Source organism: Apis florea, unplaced genomic scaffold (assembly GCF_048593485.1).
Source record: "Apis florea isolate Af1SG1 unplaced genomic scaffold, ASM4859348v1 contig_3564_pilon, whole genome shotgun sequence".
In the NCBI taxonomy this organism is placed as follows: domain Eukaryota; kingdom Metazoa; phylum Arthropoda; class Insecta; order Hymenoptera; family Apidae; genus Apis; species Apis florea.
The window spans coordinates 113,096-134,846 of NW_028256782.1; the positions used below are offsets into that span (position 1 = coordinate 113,096).

General features: G+C 39.6%; 1 protein-coding gene across 1 annotated transcript in view; it reads right to left on the bottom strand.

Annotated features, from left to right (window-relative positions):
• Positions 1-4,243: 4,243 nt before the first annotated feature.
• Positions 4,244-21,751, bottom strand: part of Rim (Rab3 interacting molecule) — a 67,291-nt gene continuing 49,783 nt past the window's right edge. Inside the window, exons 19-26 of the mRNA XM_086914004.1 lie at positions 20,920-21,697; positions 19,911-20,850; positions 19,373-19,552; positions 15,063-15,273; positions 12,549-12,763; positions 12,147-12,286; positions 10,961-12,006; positions 4,244-9,988 (exon numbers count right to left, since the gene is read on the bottom strand). Coding sequence (XP_086770130.1) covers positions 11,800-12,006; positions 12,147-12,286; positions 12,549-12,763; positions 15,063-15,273; positions 19,373-19,552; positions 19,911-20,850; positions 20,920-21,697 — 2,671 coding nt within the window. The 3' untranslated portion in view covers positions 4,244-9,988; positions 10,961-11,799. The remainder of the gene's footprint in view (positions 9,989-10,960; positions 12,007-12,146; positions 12,287-12,548; positions 12,764-15,062; positions 15,274-19,372; positions 19,553-19,910; positions 20,851-20,919; positions 21,698-21,751) is intronic.

The following is a 21,751-nucleotide window of genomic DNA, read 5'->3' on the forward strand; positions in this document are numbered from 1 at the left end:
GAGGAGCTTTCGTGTCCGGGCAATAATGCGATCGCGTCGGGGGCGGGGCACCGTGAAAGTATCCGCAGGGCACCCCGCCCATTAAACACGAACCTGTCGTGGAAAAAGGTAACGAATCCCGTGGAATCCTCCTTCTTTTCACGTAAATCTTCCACGTGGATGGAAGAATCCTTTGGAGCAACATAAATTCGTTGGTTAGTTTACTTTTATCTAATTATTCCCTCGTAACTCAACGCTTAACGAGCTGCGTCTCTTTTTTTAAAAAAAAAAAAATAATAATTCCTCCAATTCAATCGACTTCGTTTCCTTCATACGACTCGTTTTATTATTCGATGATTATTTTTCCTGATTACTGGACAAATTCGTATAAAGTGGCATCGTTTGTAAAACGTCAAATAACGAACTCTTTGTTGCGGAAACGATTTACTTTCTGGACACGATACTCGAGACCGTGGAAACATCCTACGATCACCGACCCGAATAAAAATCCGTTTATTTCCCCTGACACCGGCCATTTATTAAAGTTTTCGAAAACAACTTCACTTCCATTCCCTTTGTAAACTCCTTTGTCTTATAACAACTATAGATCTAAATTTTTACTCGGAAATTGGAATTGAATCTATGATACACAACGAATAAAATGATCGGAGAAAACGAAACAAGAGCTGTATCATCGGTCAAATTCACTAACAACGCAACCTAGGCGGAAACAGATACGTAGTCTGAAACAGATATCGCGTAATTAATCACGGACGCGTACGATGCACGGCAGCATCCTTAAATAATCCAGGAGCGGATTGGTCGAGGGAGGATCGAAGATCGGTCGTCGGGATCAGATGCAAATCAGATTCATTAGCGTTAAGCCGGAGGGACGGGGGTGGAAAGCGGAGTCTCTGCGTGGAGACCCTTCGACGTAAACACCGCGTCAACCTCTGCCCCAGCTTCCCAAGGGTTGTTATTGCGCGGTTACGCCGACCCCCCCGCGTGACATTCGTCTTCTTCGTGAATACGTTCATCCATACATCCTCTTGAAATTCTTCTCGAGACGCATTTTATCAAACGGTGATGAATATTGTATATAATTGAATATTTTTAACTAAATTTAATAAATTAAGATTCTAACTACGGAGATATTTTTATTTATTTCGTCGAATTATTACAAAGTTCTATCAATTTTTCTATTTGGAAATGATATTCCGTCGAATTTAATACACGGGAAAAGTTATTAAGGAAGGGAAATCGAAAATGATCGAAACCGATTATTACTGCGAGGAGAATACAAACATCACACTGTGTGGGGGATCGTGTTCGACAATGCTTGCCTGGGGAAGCGACCACGAGGTTATACTCTCGGGATTACAGAGATTACCAAGAGACTGTATCACTTTCGATCATTCTACGTTGATGCCTAAATGTGTTTCACACTAAGTCACTCCGTCTTTAGTTGATCGTTATCGCAATCGTATCAATCATTCGAATGATTAATAAAAAATCCAATTTCTAATTTATTTCTACGTCTTTTATTTCTACGAAAATGTTCTACGTCTAAGAACTATTAGAATTATTATAGAATATTTAATAAAATATACTACCTCCTCTAAAATAATAAAAATTCAATTTATACGTAACTCGTTAATTTTAAAAAAATCTACCAAAATAAATCAACTCCCCTAGAATTCAACAAAAAATTCAAAAAACAAAAAAACAAAATAGAAAAAGAAAGAGTCAACAAAGACTTCATCAAAATGTAAAAAGAAGGTGAATAATTTGCAATTTCCTTTCCGGCAATAGAATAACCGAACAGAGTGACAGAGTGGCCAACTTTTTTTTCCCCTTAGCGAACGATCGTGTCAATTATGCGAAACCGGAGTAATGAAAGCGCGGCTCCGTGGAAACCAGTCGAAAACAAACTCTGAAAGGATCTTGGCAACCCCTAATCAAGTCCCGTTTAATAAAACGCCCGGCCCCTGGTATTCCCGCCTCATCCCACCCCGCGAACCGCCCTCGGTAGCCTCGGTGTCGTCCCTTCGTGGCTAATCTGACTTTGATTAAAGTTTTAGCGACACCTAAAAGCGTGCCGCCCGATAGAAGCTGGTATACACGCGGAGAAAGGTGGCTAGAAGACCGGCCGGCCGCTCGTGTAAGTCGATTTTTATTACGTTCCGGCGCATACATTACCAAGCATCGGTAGAGACACACGGTAATGGGCTTATCGACGCCATGGGATTACGATAATAAAGCTACGAAGATGCGAAAACGCGCGACGCATCGTTCCGCTCGCGTCTTGGACACGATGTAGATTATGAATCGACAATACGGATCGAAAAACTTTTTGGAAATGCGAAAATGTATCAGCTAAGCTTTAATTACAATTTTTACCTAATATGATATGACGTTGGCACGATGAATATTTGTATTATACGTAGTTGTAAGTAGATGGTTTGGAAGAAAAATTTTTAGATAAATTTACAGTATGGAATACCGTTAACATTGATTTATGTTATTATTTTTACGTTTCTGAATCGTATGTAGTATGTTTACATGTATATTGATTGCGTGACTAATGGCATAATGACTAATATGTTTATAGTATTTCGAGTCTTCTGTACATTAGGCTATATTTTTGTATTTACTACTATGTAGTAGTATGTAGTAGTGTAATGTATATGAAGTTCGTATGAGAAGATTAATAGAAGTACGTTATAAAGTATGAATCGATTAAAAAAATGTATTATTGCATATAGTAACGTATCACAAGACTCGAAATATAAATCTATGCTACTACGTAATAAAATATGTACGAAATTCATACTCACATTGACGAGGATATGGCTACTTGTTTGGTTATCTTTCCCTTGCTTATTTGCTGACCTTGTTGCTCGTGTGACTGCAAATTTGCAACGCATATTCACTAATCACTTTGGAAACGTACTAATTATTATCACTAAATTTATACTTTTCACGAACGAAAATAACTAACGCAATTTCTACACGATAATATCTAAAAAATTATTCACAATATGCAAAAAGAAATAATAATTTCGCGCGTTTTTTAGTCACTTCGATGCACGCACCGCCATTTTCTTGTACACTGTACAAGTGGTAACCTCTAACGGCGAAATTTTAAACTAAAGTTTTTTGTTAGCATCAACCGACATTTTATATATTAAAATTTAAAAAAATATAAACGTATAAAACATCGAATTAAAAGCAAATTCTAAAATTAAATTCGAAATAATAACAAATATCGAAAAAGCAATTGAAAATATTGAATAATTTATATATAAATACATATATATATAAACGAAATATTGATATATATACTATTATTATAAATACGTAGAAGAAGAAATATAATATATTGCAATTTGTATCGTTTCAAATCGTTTATTCTAGAAATAAATGTAATTAAAGAAAATAAAAAGTATATGACTCACCGTTCGTAGATAATAACTTGGCAGTGGATAATCTAACAGCTTCTCTTTCCTCCATTATCAAAAACAACACTCACTCACGAATATAACGCGCGAATATTTTAACAAACATTAAATATTAATTGTAATAACTACGATTAACTATTAGCACACATGAGTTGAACAAAATTCACAAACCGTAACCGTCACATTATGCAATATTCGTACACGATTTTATATTACGCAATAGAATTGAAATAAATTACAAAATCAAACAAAATTTTACGTCCGTACGTTTCGGCGTTAATGGCGTAACTGAAGCTCCTTGTCCGTTGTGTATAAACATTGCGCGGCAGGTAACACCTCGGGCAATGTCGATTACATCGATAACGAAGGTAACTGCGGGTAGAGTCTCTATATACGAAAATAAAAATATTTTAATTTTAAATATTTATTATTTTATATTTTAAACATTGTAACTTTCAAAAATATTTTATTAATATTTTAATAAGTTTGTAAGTAATTACTATTTCTCATTTATTTATTTATTAATTTCTTAATTTAACATAATTCGTAAAATTATTTCTTAATCTTTCTTATTTTTTTAATATTTTTAATTTTATTAACTTGATAAATAATTTAATATCGCGTGTGATTAATAATAAGTGATCTTATATAAGAGACAAAAAAAATCTAATATTTTTTATGCAATAAAATTCAAGCATATAAATCGTAAATAAATCGAAAGGAAAAAAGTGAAAAGGAAATTTTTACATAATATATATATATATATAATATATAAAGGTTTTTAAGAAAGTCGTTCTCTCAGCTTTGAATAAGGTAGCTTTATTTTGTTAAAAATATTACTGACATTATCAATTAACAGCGGAGTAACGAGTAATCGGAAAACGATGAGATACTTTCTTTTACACATCGTGATCGTTGAATTCCGGCGGTGTCGTCTCGTACTTTACAAAAAAAATGTTCTCGTTTTGCGTTAAAATATACATGTCTATATGCACGTGTTTGTGTGTGTAAATGTATATATATAAGTGTGTGCCTGTGTATCGTGAAAGGTGGCTGCGATTGAAATGCGACGAGATCATTGAATCACTTTATTGTCACACGCCATATCTGGCATCAGGGGTATCTTTTATCAGATATATTATACTGGATACAGTCACTAACGCTTTATATTTAATCATTCCGCGTATAGATCCCGCCATGAACTCCTCGTATCGTAGCAGTGCTGCATTTCGAATTTTTTACCAGCTAGCCGAACCATTGAGATATATACAGAACTACGATTAAAAACGGTTTCGTGTCAAGGATTTGCAGCCGATTCTGTATCGATCCTAGACATTTCCCCGAGAACGAAAGAAAAAGAAATCGTCGGAGGAGTTCCCGGCCGAGTTCTTTTTATTCCCACGGAACTTTTTTATCTAATCGTATTGTTTAAATTCTTTCGCCTTTGTATTTCTTAATTTCTCTTTCTCACTCTCTCTCTCTCTCTCTCTCTCTCTCTCTCTCTCTCTCTCTCTCTCTCTCTCTCTCTCTTTCTAACGAAAATGACGCACCTTTTTTCGTGATATCCCACGCTCTCTCCCTTTCTCTCTTCCTTGCTTTCTCGCCCGTACTCCTCCGTGTTCCTTTTCGAAATATATCCGGACGTATGTCACACAGATAAATTAGAAAACCGTCCCAAGCGGTTGGCGCATGTTTCGAACGGTGCGAAGTTGCCTCATTGATATTCGAGAATCAGAACCGCGTGATCTTACAATCGATATGTGCATCGATTCCGTCGCGAGCGACCCGCGCGGGAAACTATGGGAATCAACAGTATTAGAAAGTCACGTGATCGAGGCATTGACGAATTGGAAAAGTCTATTTGAGATTCCTTAGTTCCGTCGAAATGATCTTATACAGTGCAGTGTTTGTGCGTGACTTGTCGAAATCCATTAACAAAAGCAACGAATTCGAAGCACATTATTGATCGTATTAATCGTTCGACGCGATTACAGGAACACCTATAGCTACGTTGGATCGTCTCTACGAAATTTTTAAGTAAGTAATGAATTTCATTGTGTAAAGAAATCGTTGACAGTGTCCCTTCGTTTTTATCGTTTTTTCTTTCATCTATCTCTCTCGCTCTCTTTTCTGTTCTCACACTCGTTCTTTCTCGCACACCCTATATCGTAATCGTAAACCTAAATTGCCTCTCTAAATTTGACAAAAGTGGTACCCCTTGGCTCTCAAATTTTCTGCATTCCGTGTAAATTGTATTATTTACTCGTTCTATCTCTCTTTGCGATTAATTTATTTCTTTTATATTTTCACTATTACGCCCCCTTTCTATCTCGTTTCAGCCATTGTTTTGTCCGATTCGATTATATTTGTTCGAAAGATTTCATTTTTTTTTTGTCTCCCTTCAATCTTCTTTTCGTTTTCGTTTAAATTCATTGTAAGTATATAGGTACAAAGTTGGATATTAATTTGTTCGTTTTCGTAATTAATACTATTTGTATGTATATGTGTATATATAATATATATGTGATTCACGATGCGTGTTCGATCCTAAGATTGAGCATGCCTATGTACAAATGGGCATGGCAAGAGTGTGAAAATTAACGAGTTCTATCTTGACTCTCTTCGCGTTATTTCTTCAGTTAAAACTTTTCAGTTATTTTGAAAGAATTTGAAATTAATAATAAATAAATTATACGTTTCTTACTTTTTAATTTGGATCAATTTTAAAAAATTTTTAAAGATAATTTATTTAGTAGGATATTTTTAAAAAATATTAATTAATATAAATATTAAATTTTAAATTACTGCGAAGATAGTCAAGGAATTAAATTAGATCAAATCATACGAAATTAAAAACAGTGATATCTATCATTTTTTCAAATTCAGCCTGCTTGTTTTCATTTTTGATACGTTTACCTGTTTAACAATTCTTTTCAAAATTTCTAACGAAATTTTCTACGAGAATTTATCGATGTTTTTAATTCTCCAAATTACCTGATAATGCAAGTGTAGAAAAAGTAAACTCGTCTTCCTTCTTCCATTCTTTTCTTTTTTTCTTTCGGAATTTCTTAAAACCGGCTACTAATTATAAAAGTCCTACGTTTGTATAGGATATGCAGTATTTTATATCATAAGCATTAACAGTTCGCAACGATAAGACCTTCGCGAAATTTCTTTTATATAATTTTATCATGATTATAATAAATTGTTAATATTAAGGAATTGAAAATTTTAAAACTAATTTTCAATTTCGTCAAATTTAAATTTTTCCTTCGTATCGTATTGTAAAATGAAAAATAATAAATAAAAGAAAATTAAAATTGTAAGAAGTTAGAAATCGAATAAATTTCGCGAAGAATCTTACAGCCGCAAGTAACCGGCGGATTACAAACTGAACGTATTATTATAATTCGTAGTCTTGTATATTTTTTTTTTTTTTCCCCGTTTATCGAGTGTTATTCACTAATACAGAGTTTATATTTTGTTGTGTGATTAATTACGTAGTCATTGTTCCAAGAGTCTACTAATATAAGTCATGCACTTGCAAAATGTTTTTTTTTTTTTTTTTTTTTACTTAGAAATCGTCTTAATAGTAATTTTTTTTTCTTCGTTTGTTCATTTGATAGTTTACGTTACACGTCGTCTGATAGAACTCTACGTTTGGTTTTTGTGTTCGCTTTTTTTTTTCTTCGTTCACGAGTAAAAAAGCTTATTTTTTCGATTTTTTTTCTTTCTTTTTTCTTTTTTTTTTTTTTTTTTATTCCTTTGCTGCACGTTCTGTCCACTAAATCAAGCGTGTTATAGGTATGATAAGATATCGCTTCTTTTTTTATACATCCTTCTCGTAATAATGGTCGATCGATTACCCGGTTACCAGATGGTTCAGCCTATCTATAGAATTTGTCGCGAAAGAATCGAGTTTCTCACTATTTTTTTTATCCATCTCATCTCAATTCTGTTTTCGAAATTAAGCCTCACATCGTGATCACGTATCATTGTTTCGCTCGAACTTGCTTAAACTATATCTCTATGGAATTTTGTAGAAATTTCGCGTGGTAATAGCGGGTAATACGATAGAGTGCAAATGCAAGAAGGAAATGATAGAGTTGTCGCGAGAGTTTAAAGCAGAATAGCGTGACACCGGATTTTATAAGCGTAAAAATATACGATGAGATATCGATAGTGAAGTCACTGACATAGAAAAACTTTCTAAATGTTCTAATATTTTAATATATGAAAATTCTTATTCAAACGTTTCGAGGAAAAGTGTAGGTCGATATACGAAAAATTAGATTCGGTTGCAAATTTTAGACCCTCGTGCGGTACCTACATAAGTAGCTATTCTGCAGTATCTCCGAAAGAAAAATGGTGACTCTATTTCAGTGACGTCGATCAATATCCAAGGAGTACCTTTTAAAGAGCAACAAACGAGGAGTGAAGCGATGTAAGGGAACGAACTCAATTTTCGTCGTGATGAAAAAGGACGACCACAACCGTCGTGTTTCTCAACGAATGCGTAATACGTGCAATCCAAAAAGCGGAACGTATTTGTTCGAAGCAATTAAACCGGCAGATTTCTTTTTAATCTCTTCGACTCGAATGATTCCTCTTTTATTCCCAATTTTTCTCTACGATCAACTTTCAATAATTCTCCTCTTTCTTCTATTCTTTTATCCCAGTTTATCCTCATCCTTTTTTTCTCTCTCCTTTCCTTTCCTCCCTCCCGTCCTCATTTCCAAAGAGAATTCACATATTGCAAGCACAATCAGCAAAAAGGAAATTACATTCGTTAATCAAGTGTTTAATGCTACAGATAATTATCTACGTACACGTGCATGCTCATCGAATTTTTGTGTTCACAAGTGACCAGACGAATGCACAGACAAAGATCGAACACATAACATGATAATTAAGAGATATAAAATCGATTGTGAGTTTCACGAATCGCGCCTCCTCCCCCCCCCCCCTCCCCCCCTCCTCGTTCCTCGATGGACGATGGCGGGCGCCGTTCCCGCTTCCGTTCCCGTGAGGTTCGGTCAGCAGTGATGCGTAATGTTAATTCATGGATCGACGGTGTCCGTGCCGTGTCTCGTTTTTCAGGGGACGAGGCGCGATTCCACGGAGGGTCCGTTTTATATGCAAGAATTACGTGGGCGGTTCGTTCAGTAAATATTCACGTTAAAAAAACGAGCGTTCCTTTGAAAGTCGAGTGCAAGTCGATAAAGAGAATAAAATATTCTAAAAGGTACATACGGTTGTCCCCTTACGCGTAACATCCGATTCGTGAGGTTATTCGACAATTAAATAAAAACTAACATAATCACAATATATGACAGTCGATATAGTTAGCATTTTACTTTTTTCGTACGCCTCGTACTCTCAATCTTTCTCTCTCTCTCACTCACTCATTCACTCATTCATTCACTCACTCACTCGCTCGCTCGCTCACTCACTCACTCTCAGTCGCTCACTCACTCGCAAAATAGTTGAAGATGGGCTACTTTAACGTTCAACAACAATTCGCTAATTCACGATATTTCTCGGCCTCGTTCCCGTTCGCTCTCGCGATACGTTCGAATCCACGGACGATTTTCGACGGATACAAACGCGATGCAAAGCTCGAGTCAAAGTCCCGGTCTCGTCTCGAGCTTAATTATTATTATTATTATTATTATTATTATTTTCTCTTTTTTTTTCTCGATCGACGATAGTAAAAATCCATGTCGCGTTGCGGTTACGCCGCGATCCTTGAAATCGCGAGGGGAACGGGATGACGAAAACGCGACGGTCAAGGCAAATTGTTCATCTTTTTTTTTTTTTTCTTAATAAACAGTTTCGTGCATACGTATCGCGAATTCATATATATAATAATATATATATATATATATATATATATATATATATATATGTACATATATATATATGTATATACATATATATGCCTATATATATATATATCATTGTTATAATATTTACAATAAATAATATACGCTCTGACGATGATATCTCTTGGCTAAAAACTTTGACAACGAGTTCCAAGTTAATTTCTCCTTCCTTCTTTTTTTCTTTCTTTCTTTCTCTCTTTTCCTTTTCTTTCTAATTTGTTCATTTGATTGTTCATTTGATACTACGACTGTCTTTTTTCTTTTTATATACATATATATGTAAATATATATATATATATATATATATATATATATTGTGTTCTGAAAATCGTCACATTGGCGTTCAACACACGGAGCGTTCTAAATTATGTACAAATATAATGTCTCTTCGCGAATACGCGAATAATATATTAATATTATTAATATTATTATTACTTAAAATTTCGTTAAATGGTTCGTGAGGATGTTTCACAATATTCGCGTTCACATCACGGGTTCGTAACGGGTTTAGATACGAACAATTTCACCACTTCACAAGTTTCTCGTTCCCCGTATCACTTGAACATCGAACATCGAATCACCACCGTTCGCCACTCCTTTCTCACAGCACACCGCGTTGAAATTCGTATCGATCTCGTATCGAGTATCTCTGGGTTGCTTTCACTGTAAAGGAAACGAAAACGTACAGATCAGTCGGTTGCTCGGCTTTTGGCGCGATAATATATGTATATAATCCATAGAAACATCGTATATATAAGAGGAACAATAAGAAGTAGATAAATGTGGAAGTAGCTACGGACGTATTTACACAATTAAAAATAAGAGATTCAGATCAGGAAAGGATGTTGCATCTTTGGTGGAGCATCACTCGGGGATAAATTTTTGGTCGTTCTCCCAGTGTTATTATTTGTATAAGAGACATTGAAGAAAACTTGGACAAAGGACTCCGAATACGGCAGACTTACCTTTTATCTTTGTTTTCTTTTATTTTTTTTTTTTTTTTTCAAATTTACTCTATTAAATCGAACAGGTTTCGCACATTGGACTGAAATCGTTGAAAAAAAGGTATTTGCGATAGGGTGCAATGTTGTGCAGAATTGTAGATCAACAAAGTAACACAAGTAATCAAGCAATGTCGGGGGGTTCTCTACGATTACTCGTAGCTGCGAGTAACGAACAGTCAAAGAAAAAGAAAGAAAAAAGAAAAGAAAAGTAGAAAGAGGAAAAAAAGACAATCAGATTTCGAGATTGTGAATACAGATTGTGGAGAGAAAACAAATACAGAGATATTCATAGTAAGAAAAGAAAAATTCATAGTAGGAAGAAAAGAATGGAAGCTGAAAAATATACGATTGGCCACCAATACAAGAAAGAAATTTAAAAAGCGACAAGATATAATTCATAATAATTCATCATAAAACGGAAGACAAGGGGTACTTTTAACAGCAGATAGATTTCACGTGGATACTTTTGAAAATATTTGATTATGATTCAAACTTCAACCCTTTACAACAATCGAATAAACACACGAGAGATTAACACGGAAGAGTAATATTGTCCAAGTATCCGCGCGAGATCGCTTTCAAATCAATTCAAATTATTTAGGAACGATGCGTTGATCTTTTAGGTGCGTACCTAAAACTATCTGGCGCTCCAGGAACATGGCTGCTATCTCTACATCTAGTCTACAGACTAGTGGCTCATCTGATATGCCGTACATGATATGTGATGTGCTAGTGGTGTTTCTAGAAAGACATGTCCTCTCGTACGACCTTTCACACTTTTCCCATTCTCGCTGTTACCTTGCAAAGTAAAACACACTTTTCTCGTTTTTTTTTTTTTTCTTTTTTTTTTCTTTTTTCTCTCGTCCAACGACGCGAACTCACTTGCCCAATACTTTACCCACGCAAACTTTCCTCTCTGTACATTTCATCATTCTTCTCGATTATAATACGATCATCGATCGTGATTTCCTCTTTCACCGTATTCAGAGCCGACGGTTATCGATTGATTATCGATGCCATTATCGATTGTCGAACGGATTGAAACGCGACGAATTTCTTCGTGATACGCGATGGAACGAATAACGTATCGCGTGAAATCTCGCATGAAAATCTCTATCCCTTAAACTTACGACTAACGCGTTTTTTATTCATCTTAACGATCCTCGAATATTCGCCAACAATTACATCTATATATATGGATATTCTGTTCGAAAAAAAAAATATATGTGTGTGTGTGTATATGTGTGTAGATTATATATTCAAATCGCGATCAAGAATATATTCGATATTTTTTTTTCTTTCTTTTTTTTTTTTTTTATATATACTTTTTTCTCTCTCTCTTTTTCTTTTACCCTTTTTTTTTTTTTTTTTTTTTTTCAACTCTTTCCATCGTGGGAATTGTGCTCGAAAAGAAGTTCGAAAACTAGCGTCGGATTACACTTAAAAGAGAATACCAGATGGAAGAGCTGTTTAAATCTTAAAGGACTCTAAGGACGTGGCCGAGGATCGACGGGACAAAGCTAAGGATGGAGGTCCACTGACCAGGGATATGTTGCCAAACAGCTTATACCACCCGAACACCATCTCATTGAGGTTCAGTTCGTCCAACACGATCTGCGCAATGCCCATGAACACTTTTTTCCCTTCTAATCGGCCGTAATCACCCCATACTGTCACCTGTAACATCGGCAAGGAAGACACGGGGCGATTAATATCGAAATCTCTTAAACCGATTAGAATCTCGCGAATACGATTACGATTATATACACGATTTAATGAAAGGGGGAGGGGATCATCGCGGATCGGCGTATACTTGCCTGCAGTATACAACCCCGGCAATTTTCCCTGAAGGCTAACGACTGTTGGTAGAATGGATCCAACGTTTTCCTGGCTGCTGTCGTTTTCGCTTTCGCGATGCATTTCTTCCCGTTCACCAAATAAACTTTCACGTAGGAAGCTGGAGGATCGATATAATAAAATGATTCGGATTGATTAATAAATAAATAAATCAGAATTGTTTCAACACATTCAAGATCCGGCTGGTATCGTCACTGTATATACCCATTTTTCATTTAAAATCAATATTAATAATAAATCCTTCACTGGAGACTCGCTTCGATTTTGGACGCAGCCATTGAATGTGTTAAAAACAAAAAAAAAAAAAAAAATAACCCATGGTGCGAATAAAAGTAATAGGTCCAAGAATTGACCGAACGAACCTGGAATGGCTTTAGTGCCCTGTTTCGGTTTAAGGTCTTTGGCACGTATGACCTCCACTTCGAGGAAGCCTTTCTTCTGAGAGAGCGAGAGCTGAATCTCGCCAAGGCAGCGAGCACCGAGTGCCTGCCTCCCGACCACTTGTCCAGGCCCAAGATCTTCGATGAAATCTCTCAGTTGGCCGGTCTCGCCCGACATTCGCAGACTGGGGGACCAACTGCAGTTCCCAAAATCGAGACGTTTAATCGAAACCATCGAGAAGTCTCTCGATTATTTATTAAGGTGGGTTTGTTGAAAAAGATCGAACGAAAAAGAAAAATGTAAAAATTAAAACGGGGAACGGGGGTGGGCGGTAGGGGGGGAGAGAATTGGTTTGAACAGAAAGTTTTTTTTTTCGAGGGAAAGCTCGATTCACAGGGTCTGCGAATCGAAGATAATAAACGTATAACATTTATTATTCGTTGTTGTTCGACGTATCGTTCCATCGATTCTCTAATTTTCCAAAGTTTATCGATATTTATCAATTTATCAATCACGAGAGAAGGGGAAGGGGATAAAAATATAAACGAATAAGAGATCGTTCCGCGGGAGCGAGGGACGATTCTCGCAAAGCCTTCGACGTAAGTGCGGAAAGAGAGAGCACATCTCGTTCAATTTGTATGGACAAGAAGAACTCACGCTGCGAGTATAATAATAGTGTTGGTGTAGCGAGTAAATATATATATATATATATATATATATATATATATATATATATATATATTATATATATATATATATATATACGTATATTATAATATATATACATATACGAAGAAAATTGTAAGTTTTGGAGAACGTAGCAGGCTGTCGGTGCATGCAGTCCATTCTATGAGCGAGTAGTAATATACCATTCAACGATAATCAGTTTTGCCCTTTGACACGATTCGCTTCATTTCGTTGATATTAAGATTTACGCGCAGCTTCTGATTATCCTTGAATCTGACTAATTGTACTCTACGTCTATTCATGCTTCGTCAATTAACTTAATCCAGAATAATATTGTTCTCTTAACTTACGTTCGTCGGATTTACCTTTCGTCGTCTTATTGTCTATAAAATCTTAGTCCTTAGTTACCGCAACGCTTTAGCATCCTCCTCGCCATATCGCGTGAAACGAAAGTTTTCTTTATACATAGAGTAAGACGATTAACGATTTGATATATCCATCTTCCCGACTGTTTCGTTATCTTGTTGATTCTTTTTTTTTTTTTATTTTTTGTTTTTCGAAAAAAAAAGTCGAGAAATACTTGGGATCATTAGCTGCGGATCACATGTGGTTCGATCACAATGAAAGGCTGATGATATATTTGTCTGTGAATATACATATACATATATATATATTATATACATTGCGCTCGATCGAATTAGAAATTAGCATGATAAATTTGTTCAGAATAATAACACTCTATACACGTATATATGTATATATATATATAGACAGTTTTTAATTTTTAAGATGGGTTATAGATAAAAATATTCTTCGTCGTGGTATGGTATGGTCGATGAAAATGAATTTGAACGAATGATATGAAACACGTATATGTGTAACGTGTATATATATATATATATATATACACACAGAATGTGTGCGCGGTTCACATACAATGGTGCTTCGACGATTATTTAGCCAAGCAATAAGCCAAGACGACGATAACATCGACAAAAAAAAAAAAAAGAAAAAGAAAATGATAACGATCAAGATCACATTGATATCACATTGAAATATAAAAGTACGAGAGAAACGAAAGAAACTTAAAATAAGTGACATTCGTATACGTTCGGCAGGCTTCCATTTCTTCCTTCTCGTGGTAAACTCACGTTAACTCAACGAACAAAAGAAATCGCATGTTTCGAACGGAAATGACATGTGGTGGTGGTGATGGTGATAAAAAAGAAGGGAAGGGGTAGTAAAAAAAGCATGAATGAGCAAAACATCGATGCTGGGCATACACATCAGCTCAATCACACGTCGAAAGACAAAACGATCCACGTTTCACGTTCGCGATCTCCTGTGCAATAAAACAATAAAAAAGGTTCGTCCGAGGAGCACGGTGAAGTAAGAAACAGAAAGAGTGAGAGAGAGAGAGAGAGAGAGAGAGAGAGAAAGAGAGTAGAGTCATTAGCAGGGTTAATCCAAACACTTCTCCTCGAATCAACTGCGGATCATTGATCTTTTCTTCTTTCGGTACATTTAAAGCTCGCGAGTAACCCTGCTGGAAAGATAATAATGGAAAATAGATCGTTGAGACAGATAGAGCGAAGAGAAGGAGACAGAAGACGGAAGAGAGAGAGAGAGAGAGAGAGAAGAGAAAGAGACAGAACGCGAAGTGAAGAACAGAGAGAGACAGACAAAGACAGAGAGAGAGAGAGAGAGGAGGAGAAGAAGAAGAAAGAGAAACAGACAGAGAAAGAAAGAGACAGCAAGGAGTCTCGCAGTTCCGGTTGCAGAATCGGTCGGTGGAGGCCACTACTTACGAGCTTCCTTCGGAACTAGAGATCGAGTTGAGACTTCCGGCTGTGTCACTGGCCACCGATCCCGATTGTTTCCCGGATTCAAAGCGCTGATATGGTACAATCTCCTCGGAACGTTGTATGCTGCTCGGCGTGCTGTTGCGTTTCCGGCTCGATATACCGGCGCGTGCCTCCGCGACACCACTTCCGACGAAGACCCCGCCGACACTGCATTCTGCGTTGTAAACCAAACAAGAAACAACCGCTAAAGCTATAATCTTTCATTTTCATCCCGGTATCGCGTCTGCCGCAGCCCTTTCTTTTCTCTTTTAATCCAGCTCCAGGTGGTCCCCCTGCCATCTTTCTTTCGCGATTCTAATCACGATTCTACTAACTTTCTCTCTCTCCCTCTCTCGCGCTCCCTCTTTCGCTCGCTCGTTGGCTCACGCATATCTTTCGATCTCACCTCTCATTCGAATTTTCTCTCTCGTGACGAAATTAAGAAAAATGATAATAAGGAGAGAAAGGTACACACACACACACACGCCCAAGATACAGCTCGTGATCGAGAAACTCATTTCAACTCAGTCAGATATAATGAATGATATAATCGATGAGGGTTGGAAGGCAGACAGACGTAAGGGAAGGAAGGGTGGCTTTTTTCTTTTTTCTTTTTCTTTTTTTTTTTTTTCCTCTCTTTAGACTTGGTCAATTACCACGTAGAGAAAGAAAGACTTCGTCAACCTGTGTTGTCGGGTTAAGCTTTGAGATTCGATGATATGGATGATCCCACACAAGGAAGCCTGCAAAAGATCTCGTTCCTCGATGGGGCTAAACGTTCGCTGTCTGGAAGAAAGAATACGATAGGGCAATGGTTAACGGCCAACGGGAATTCGAGCGTCTCCCCACAGCTCTTCCCAACTCCGTTTCTCGAGCTCGCGCTTGCAATCAGAAGCGAGCAAAAAAAAAAAAAAAAGCGTCACAAGCTTGAACGTATTTTCCGAATGTATGCTTCCTTCAACGAAACGTCACATCTATGGTTCCGGCTACGGTTGAAAACATTGGCCTCGCTGCGCCAACTACGTATATATATATATATATTGCTTTGCGTGTCGTGTTCGTGTTTCAACACAGAAACGTGTATGGAGGGGGGAGGGGGGATGTCCGATCCTACGAAAACTCGTTCGTTTCTCTTCGCACGAATTAGAGAGAAATATAACGAGTGTTTACCACCAAATTTTCGAAAGAAATACGTGACAAGTGTCCGCAGGCAGAACGTACAAGATTGTGCGCTACATTCAACGAATCTGTCTTTTTTTTTTTTTTTTTACTTGATAACTGTAACGAAAAAAAAAAAAAAAAAGAAAAAGGATAAGAAGAAAAAAGAGGGAGAGAGATATCGAGATATGTATAATCATGTGTGTACATATATATATATGTATATACACATATATAGATACATATATGTGTATATATATACACACACACACAACGTACGTATATGTAGAAATATATTGCGCATAAGAACACTGCAACGCTCGAAGACACCAAGAAACGAATAAGCCGTAACGGGTGGAGCAACCCTCACCCCAAGCACGCTATCAACAGCTGCCTCTAAGATAAAATATAAATGAAAAACGAACCAGGTGGTCAACTTACCTACCGTGGACGCGTTGATTCTCGATTCATCGCGATCATCATGCGCTGAGATTCGCAACAAGTTGACCACGTGTTTCATTCTAAAATGTTGTAAAAAAAGCTGTACAAAAACAGACAGACACCGCGACATCGTATTCGCGCCAATCCGGCGCTATAGTGACAAAAGTCACGAATAAGACAGCCCGAAACGGACAGAGATGATGATACTTGACCGGTTGAATACGTAAGGTATTCTTACGAATACGGCAGATACATAACCTTTCCGCTCTTCTCGATTTCATCGAGCTCGACCCGGTTCGACGACAACAACGTGCAACAACGTTCCTCTAAGAGCGTACGTATCGCTACTAACAATCTCTAATTATCTATATGGGGACGGGGGGCTGATGGAGGAGGAGGGGAGAGGTGGGGGGGGAGTAAACCGAGAATCGTCTCGCGGCTTTAATTTTTTTTTTCGAAGAAAAAAACACTTCTTCTCCTCCTCAAATTTCGATCGAAGATTCGAAGGGATTAAAGAATATCTCTTCAATCAAAGAAAGAACGAAAGAAAGAAAGGAAATAGCCAGGAAACGTTTCGCGTGTTACTCCCATGCACTCTCTTTCTAAATGCACAAACTTCTTTCTAAAAAAAAAAAAAAAAAAAAAAAAAGAATCGGTCATTATGCGCTGCGTGTTAGTTTATAATATAGTTGTTGGCTGGTAGAGAGAAAAAAAAAAAAAGTGTCGTGGATCGATCGTCACGTTGCTCTCGTTCTTCTTGCCTCTCCCGTGCCTCTCTGTACGCTGCAATTTTTTTTTCTCTGTACTCACATTTCTCTCGAAGGCTCGATAAGGCGGCGATGTCGAGCGTTGCATTCGACCCCCTCCTCTCCGACCGAGCGTGGACCGCGCTAATTATCAAGTTGGAGAAAGAGAGAGAAGAGATCTATCGAGGGATAGATCAGTCGCGCGTCGTCACTTTAAATCTGAATCGCGTGGAAATCGAAAGGGAGGGGGTGGGGATTGAATCGACGACACACACGCGTCGCCTCGCTCCCGCCGCGTAGCGAAAAGAAAGAAAAAAAAAAAGGGAAAAAAAAAAGGGACGTGGCAAAGGGGAGGTTGAAATCAAAGGGGAGAGAAATAATTAAAAGGGGGGCGGGGGTGGGGGATGATATATTTTGCAGGGTGTGTTCGGACCTGTCCCCGTCGCCGCTACCCTCGCCGTCGCTGCTGGCGGAACTCGGTTGTCGTCCGCTCCTTCCGCTGGCCGTGTCCTCCGGCAATACCTCCTCGCTCCTATGAACTGTAAACGAGGACTTGCCCTTCTTCCCGAATCCTAGCCGCCGTTTTCGTCCTTCGTCGCCCACGCATGTACCACCAACAGACGCACGTGGTATGTTATGGTTTTTGCGTGACGTGACACAGTTTTTTTGTTGTGATTGTAGTAGTAGTAGAAGTAGTAGAAGAAGTAGTTGTTGTAGTGATGGTGGTAGTCGTGGTAGTAGATATTGTTTTGTTGCAGCGGATGTGATCGTGTTGTTGTTGATTTGCATATATACGATAAGTATATATGCGTGTGTGAAGAGATATTTTTTTTTTTTTTTTTTTCGTAGTAAAATGTGTGGTGTGCGTATATATACACACACATATTTCATTCGTTGAATTTGATTTGAGTGTATTGTTGCGAGTATATTTTGCGTACAATAGTAGAGCGATCGTTCCAGCGATCGATCGGGGGTGATCCGCGTCGAGTGTTGTCCCGTGACACGATCGCGCGAGCGACGATTATAGCCCGCCACGATGAGAATTCGTGCAGGTGGGTGCAGATCGATGACGTGAATGGTCCCCAGCGTCGAGAGATAGAAGTCGGTTGGTAGAAGTAAAGTGTGAATGTGTTCATGTCGAAGAGAGGCGGATAGAGATGAGGAGGGATGGCGGAGAAAACAAGAATACGATTAGAATGTACATACTGCCCCGTTTTACTGGGATTTTTTTTTTTTTTTTTTTTTTTTTTTTTGTACATCTACGATGCGCTCTCGATATCGTAAGACATCGCGGTTCCTTCGAATTTCTATTATTCGTTCGATCCACGCGAAATTCGAATTTTTTCGAAATCGGTTTTTCGTTTTTTTACAAAGTGTCGTCCCAAGTGATGCGAAAAAAAAGAAAAAAGAACAAACAACGAGGCGTTGTAAAATTTTAGAAGGAAAGGAGAAAAATTATCTTTGCTCGAAAGCAGCGAGAGCACATCGTAATGTCTACTCGCTAATGGCGCTAAAGCTATTTACGCTACGCTATTTTTACTCGGAAGGGAGACTATCGTTACATTTATATACTGTAGAGACTGACTTAGAGATTTAAGATGACGGATAGAAAGACAGAGATAGAGAAGATAGAGAAGATCTAGATATCGCGCGTGTACGACAAGTATGACAAGTATGAAAAATAAAAATAGAATAGAAACGTTTTCTTCTTTTTTTTTTTTCTTTTCTTTTCTTTTCTTCGCGCGACCGCTCTCGCCGTGATTATCGCGTTTATTACACACATATATATATAAAAAAAAATTATATATATATATTTAACGGACGCGCAGAAGTAAGTTACACAGTTTATACACCGCACGCAAAATATTCTTATTAAAAAAAAAAACGATGATAATCGAAGAAGAAACGACTAGTGTGACGATGTGTTACCTGTGGCGGACAGTTGACTGGTGCTGTTACTCTTCTTCCCCAGACCCGACTGATACTGCACCGCGCTTCCCCCACCGCTGCTACTTCCGCTTCCGCTTTTACTCCCGGGCGAGCTCTTGCGACCCCTTCTCGAGGAGTCCTCGACGTTCAAACCGATCGCCGTGTCGCTCAAACTACCGTCTGAGAAACAAAACAAAACTCGCGTGAATAAGCTCGAACAGGCGAGTGTAGCAATAATCTTGTTATATCCAATTAAAATGTCGCGAAAAAGAAAAAAAAACCGACTCTCTTCTTCCCCTCTCCCCTCCTTCAAAAAGAAGAAGAAGAAAACAAAAAATCCGAATTTGAATTCGAAACGAAATCGATCGATCACGAAAGAGAGAGAGAGAGAGATGAAAAAGAAAGGAAAAAAAAAAGAAAAACGAACGCGAGAAACACGAGTCAGTCGCTCGTTTCGTTTCCCCTTTGGATGGAAAAAGTTCGGGGAGGACAGAGAGAGAGAGAGAGAGCGGGATCGTTCGTTGGCGGTCTGACTCACCGACTTTCTCGTCCTGCGGCGCGTCCGTGTTACTGAGACTCCTGGTGAACTGACCCCTTTTACGATCGTCGTGCTCGGTATCGGGTGGCTGGCTCCTGGACGGTTTCTCGTACGAGCCCGACTGACCGGTGTACTCGCTGCTTTCGGGCACGGTGGAGGATCGGCGATCCCGGCCGTCCACGCGTTGGCGGTGGTCGACGGCGGGGCCGTCGGAGGCGTCGTCGGCGGCGGCGGTTTTTTTCCGCGAATGCCGTCGGATGGACGACGACGGGGAGGGCGTGGCGGTCGTGGTCGCCACGGTGGTGGCCGAATCGTTGTAGTCGTCGTAGTTGTCGCGCGGCGACGATTTCGTGTTTCGTGAGGTTTCGTGGTGATCGACGGCCCGTGGGTGGTAGTTTTTAGCAGTGTCGGAGGTAGCGGTTTGGGAATCAAAGAGACTTGAATTAGCGTTACCGGGGTGGGGTGCTCGGTTACGGGGCCTACGCGGATCGCACGGGCCAAATCCGCAGTTCTCGCTGCACTGGCTCTCGCTCTCCATCGAGTACTCGTAGTACTCGAGGGTGTCGCTGATCGCTACGTTCCTCTTACTACCCTGCTGCTGCGCCTGTTGCTGGCTCGGGTGCCGCTGGGCCTGCTGACGCCTTCCCTGCTCCTCCTCCCTCTTCTCGAGCAGCTCGAGATCCCTAGCCTCCGGGCAACTGCTATTTCGCCTACGATAATACCTAACACGCCTCGACGGATCTATCGACGCCCTCCCATCCTCCATCTTACGCGGCGACGAGCCGAACCTACCTAACTCCACGTGACTCGACATCGCTAACTCCCGACACTCCGGGCAGCTCGTCTTACGCCTAGCAACAATCCCTCGATACTCCGACGTTACGATACCCGAACGAGAGGGCGGGGAGTACGAATCCGGGTGATAATACTCGCCGCGGCTCTCCATCGTCGTCGTCGTCATCGTCGTCGTCGTCGTCGTCGTCGTCGTCGTCGTCGTCATCGTCGTCGCGCCTTCGTCGTAATCGTAACGACCTCTCTCCCCAACCTGTTCGTCGTAGTAAACCGAACCGAACCGACCCTCGCCCCGAATCCTCGTCGCCCCGCCACCGGTTTCCTTTTGGCGGAAACAGTCCGCGCACACGACCGTCTCCATCGAGCCGAAATCCTCGTCCGAGTCCAGGATAAAGTTCGTCCTTCTCTCTTCCTCTTCCATCTGCTCCTCCTCCTTCCTTCTTCGCGGAGGCGCGTCGTAGTGAGAATCGTAGTATCGAAGCTCCCTCGCCTCGGGGCAACTCGTGTTCCTTTTGCGACGATACAGACGCCTGGCCCGCTCGGCCCTCTCCGACGAGCTCAACTCCTCGTCCGAGCGTAGGATCGGCGTCGATTCAGCCCGTTGCAGCATCATCCGTTTGCTCTCGGAGAACGTTGGAACGACCAACGAAGACGTGGTTGCCTGCACGTTCTCGTAAATCCCCGCACCGGCGCTCGCCTCCCTGCTCCCTTCTCGCCTGCTGCCTCTCCTCCTTCTTCGACGGGGGAACGTGTTCTCTCGGTACAAGGCGTCCGCTGCTACTCGCCCGTATTCCGGCCCACTGTGCGCTTCGTAATCGTACTCCTCCGCGGAACGATAATCCCGATAATCGCCGTCGTATTCGCCGTACTGCGACGACCTCCTCTTGCGTCTACCTCTTCCACCGTCCCCTCTCTCCTCTCGTCCACCGTAATAATCCTCGTACATCTCCATCGCAACGTTTTCATCCTCGTCGTAATCGTCCTCGTACACTCGTCGTCCTCGTCGTTGTCGTCGTCGTCGGTTGTTGTTGTTGTTCTCGTTGCTGTTG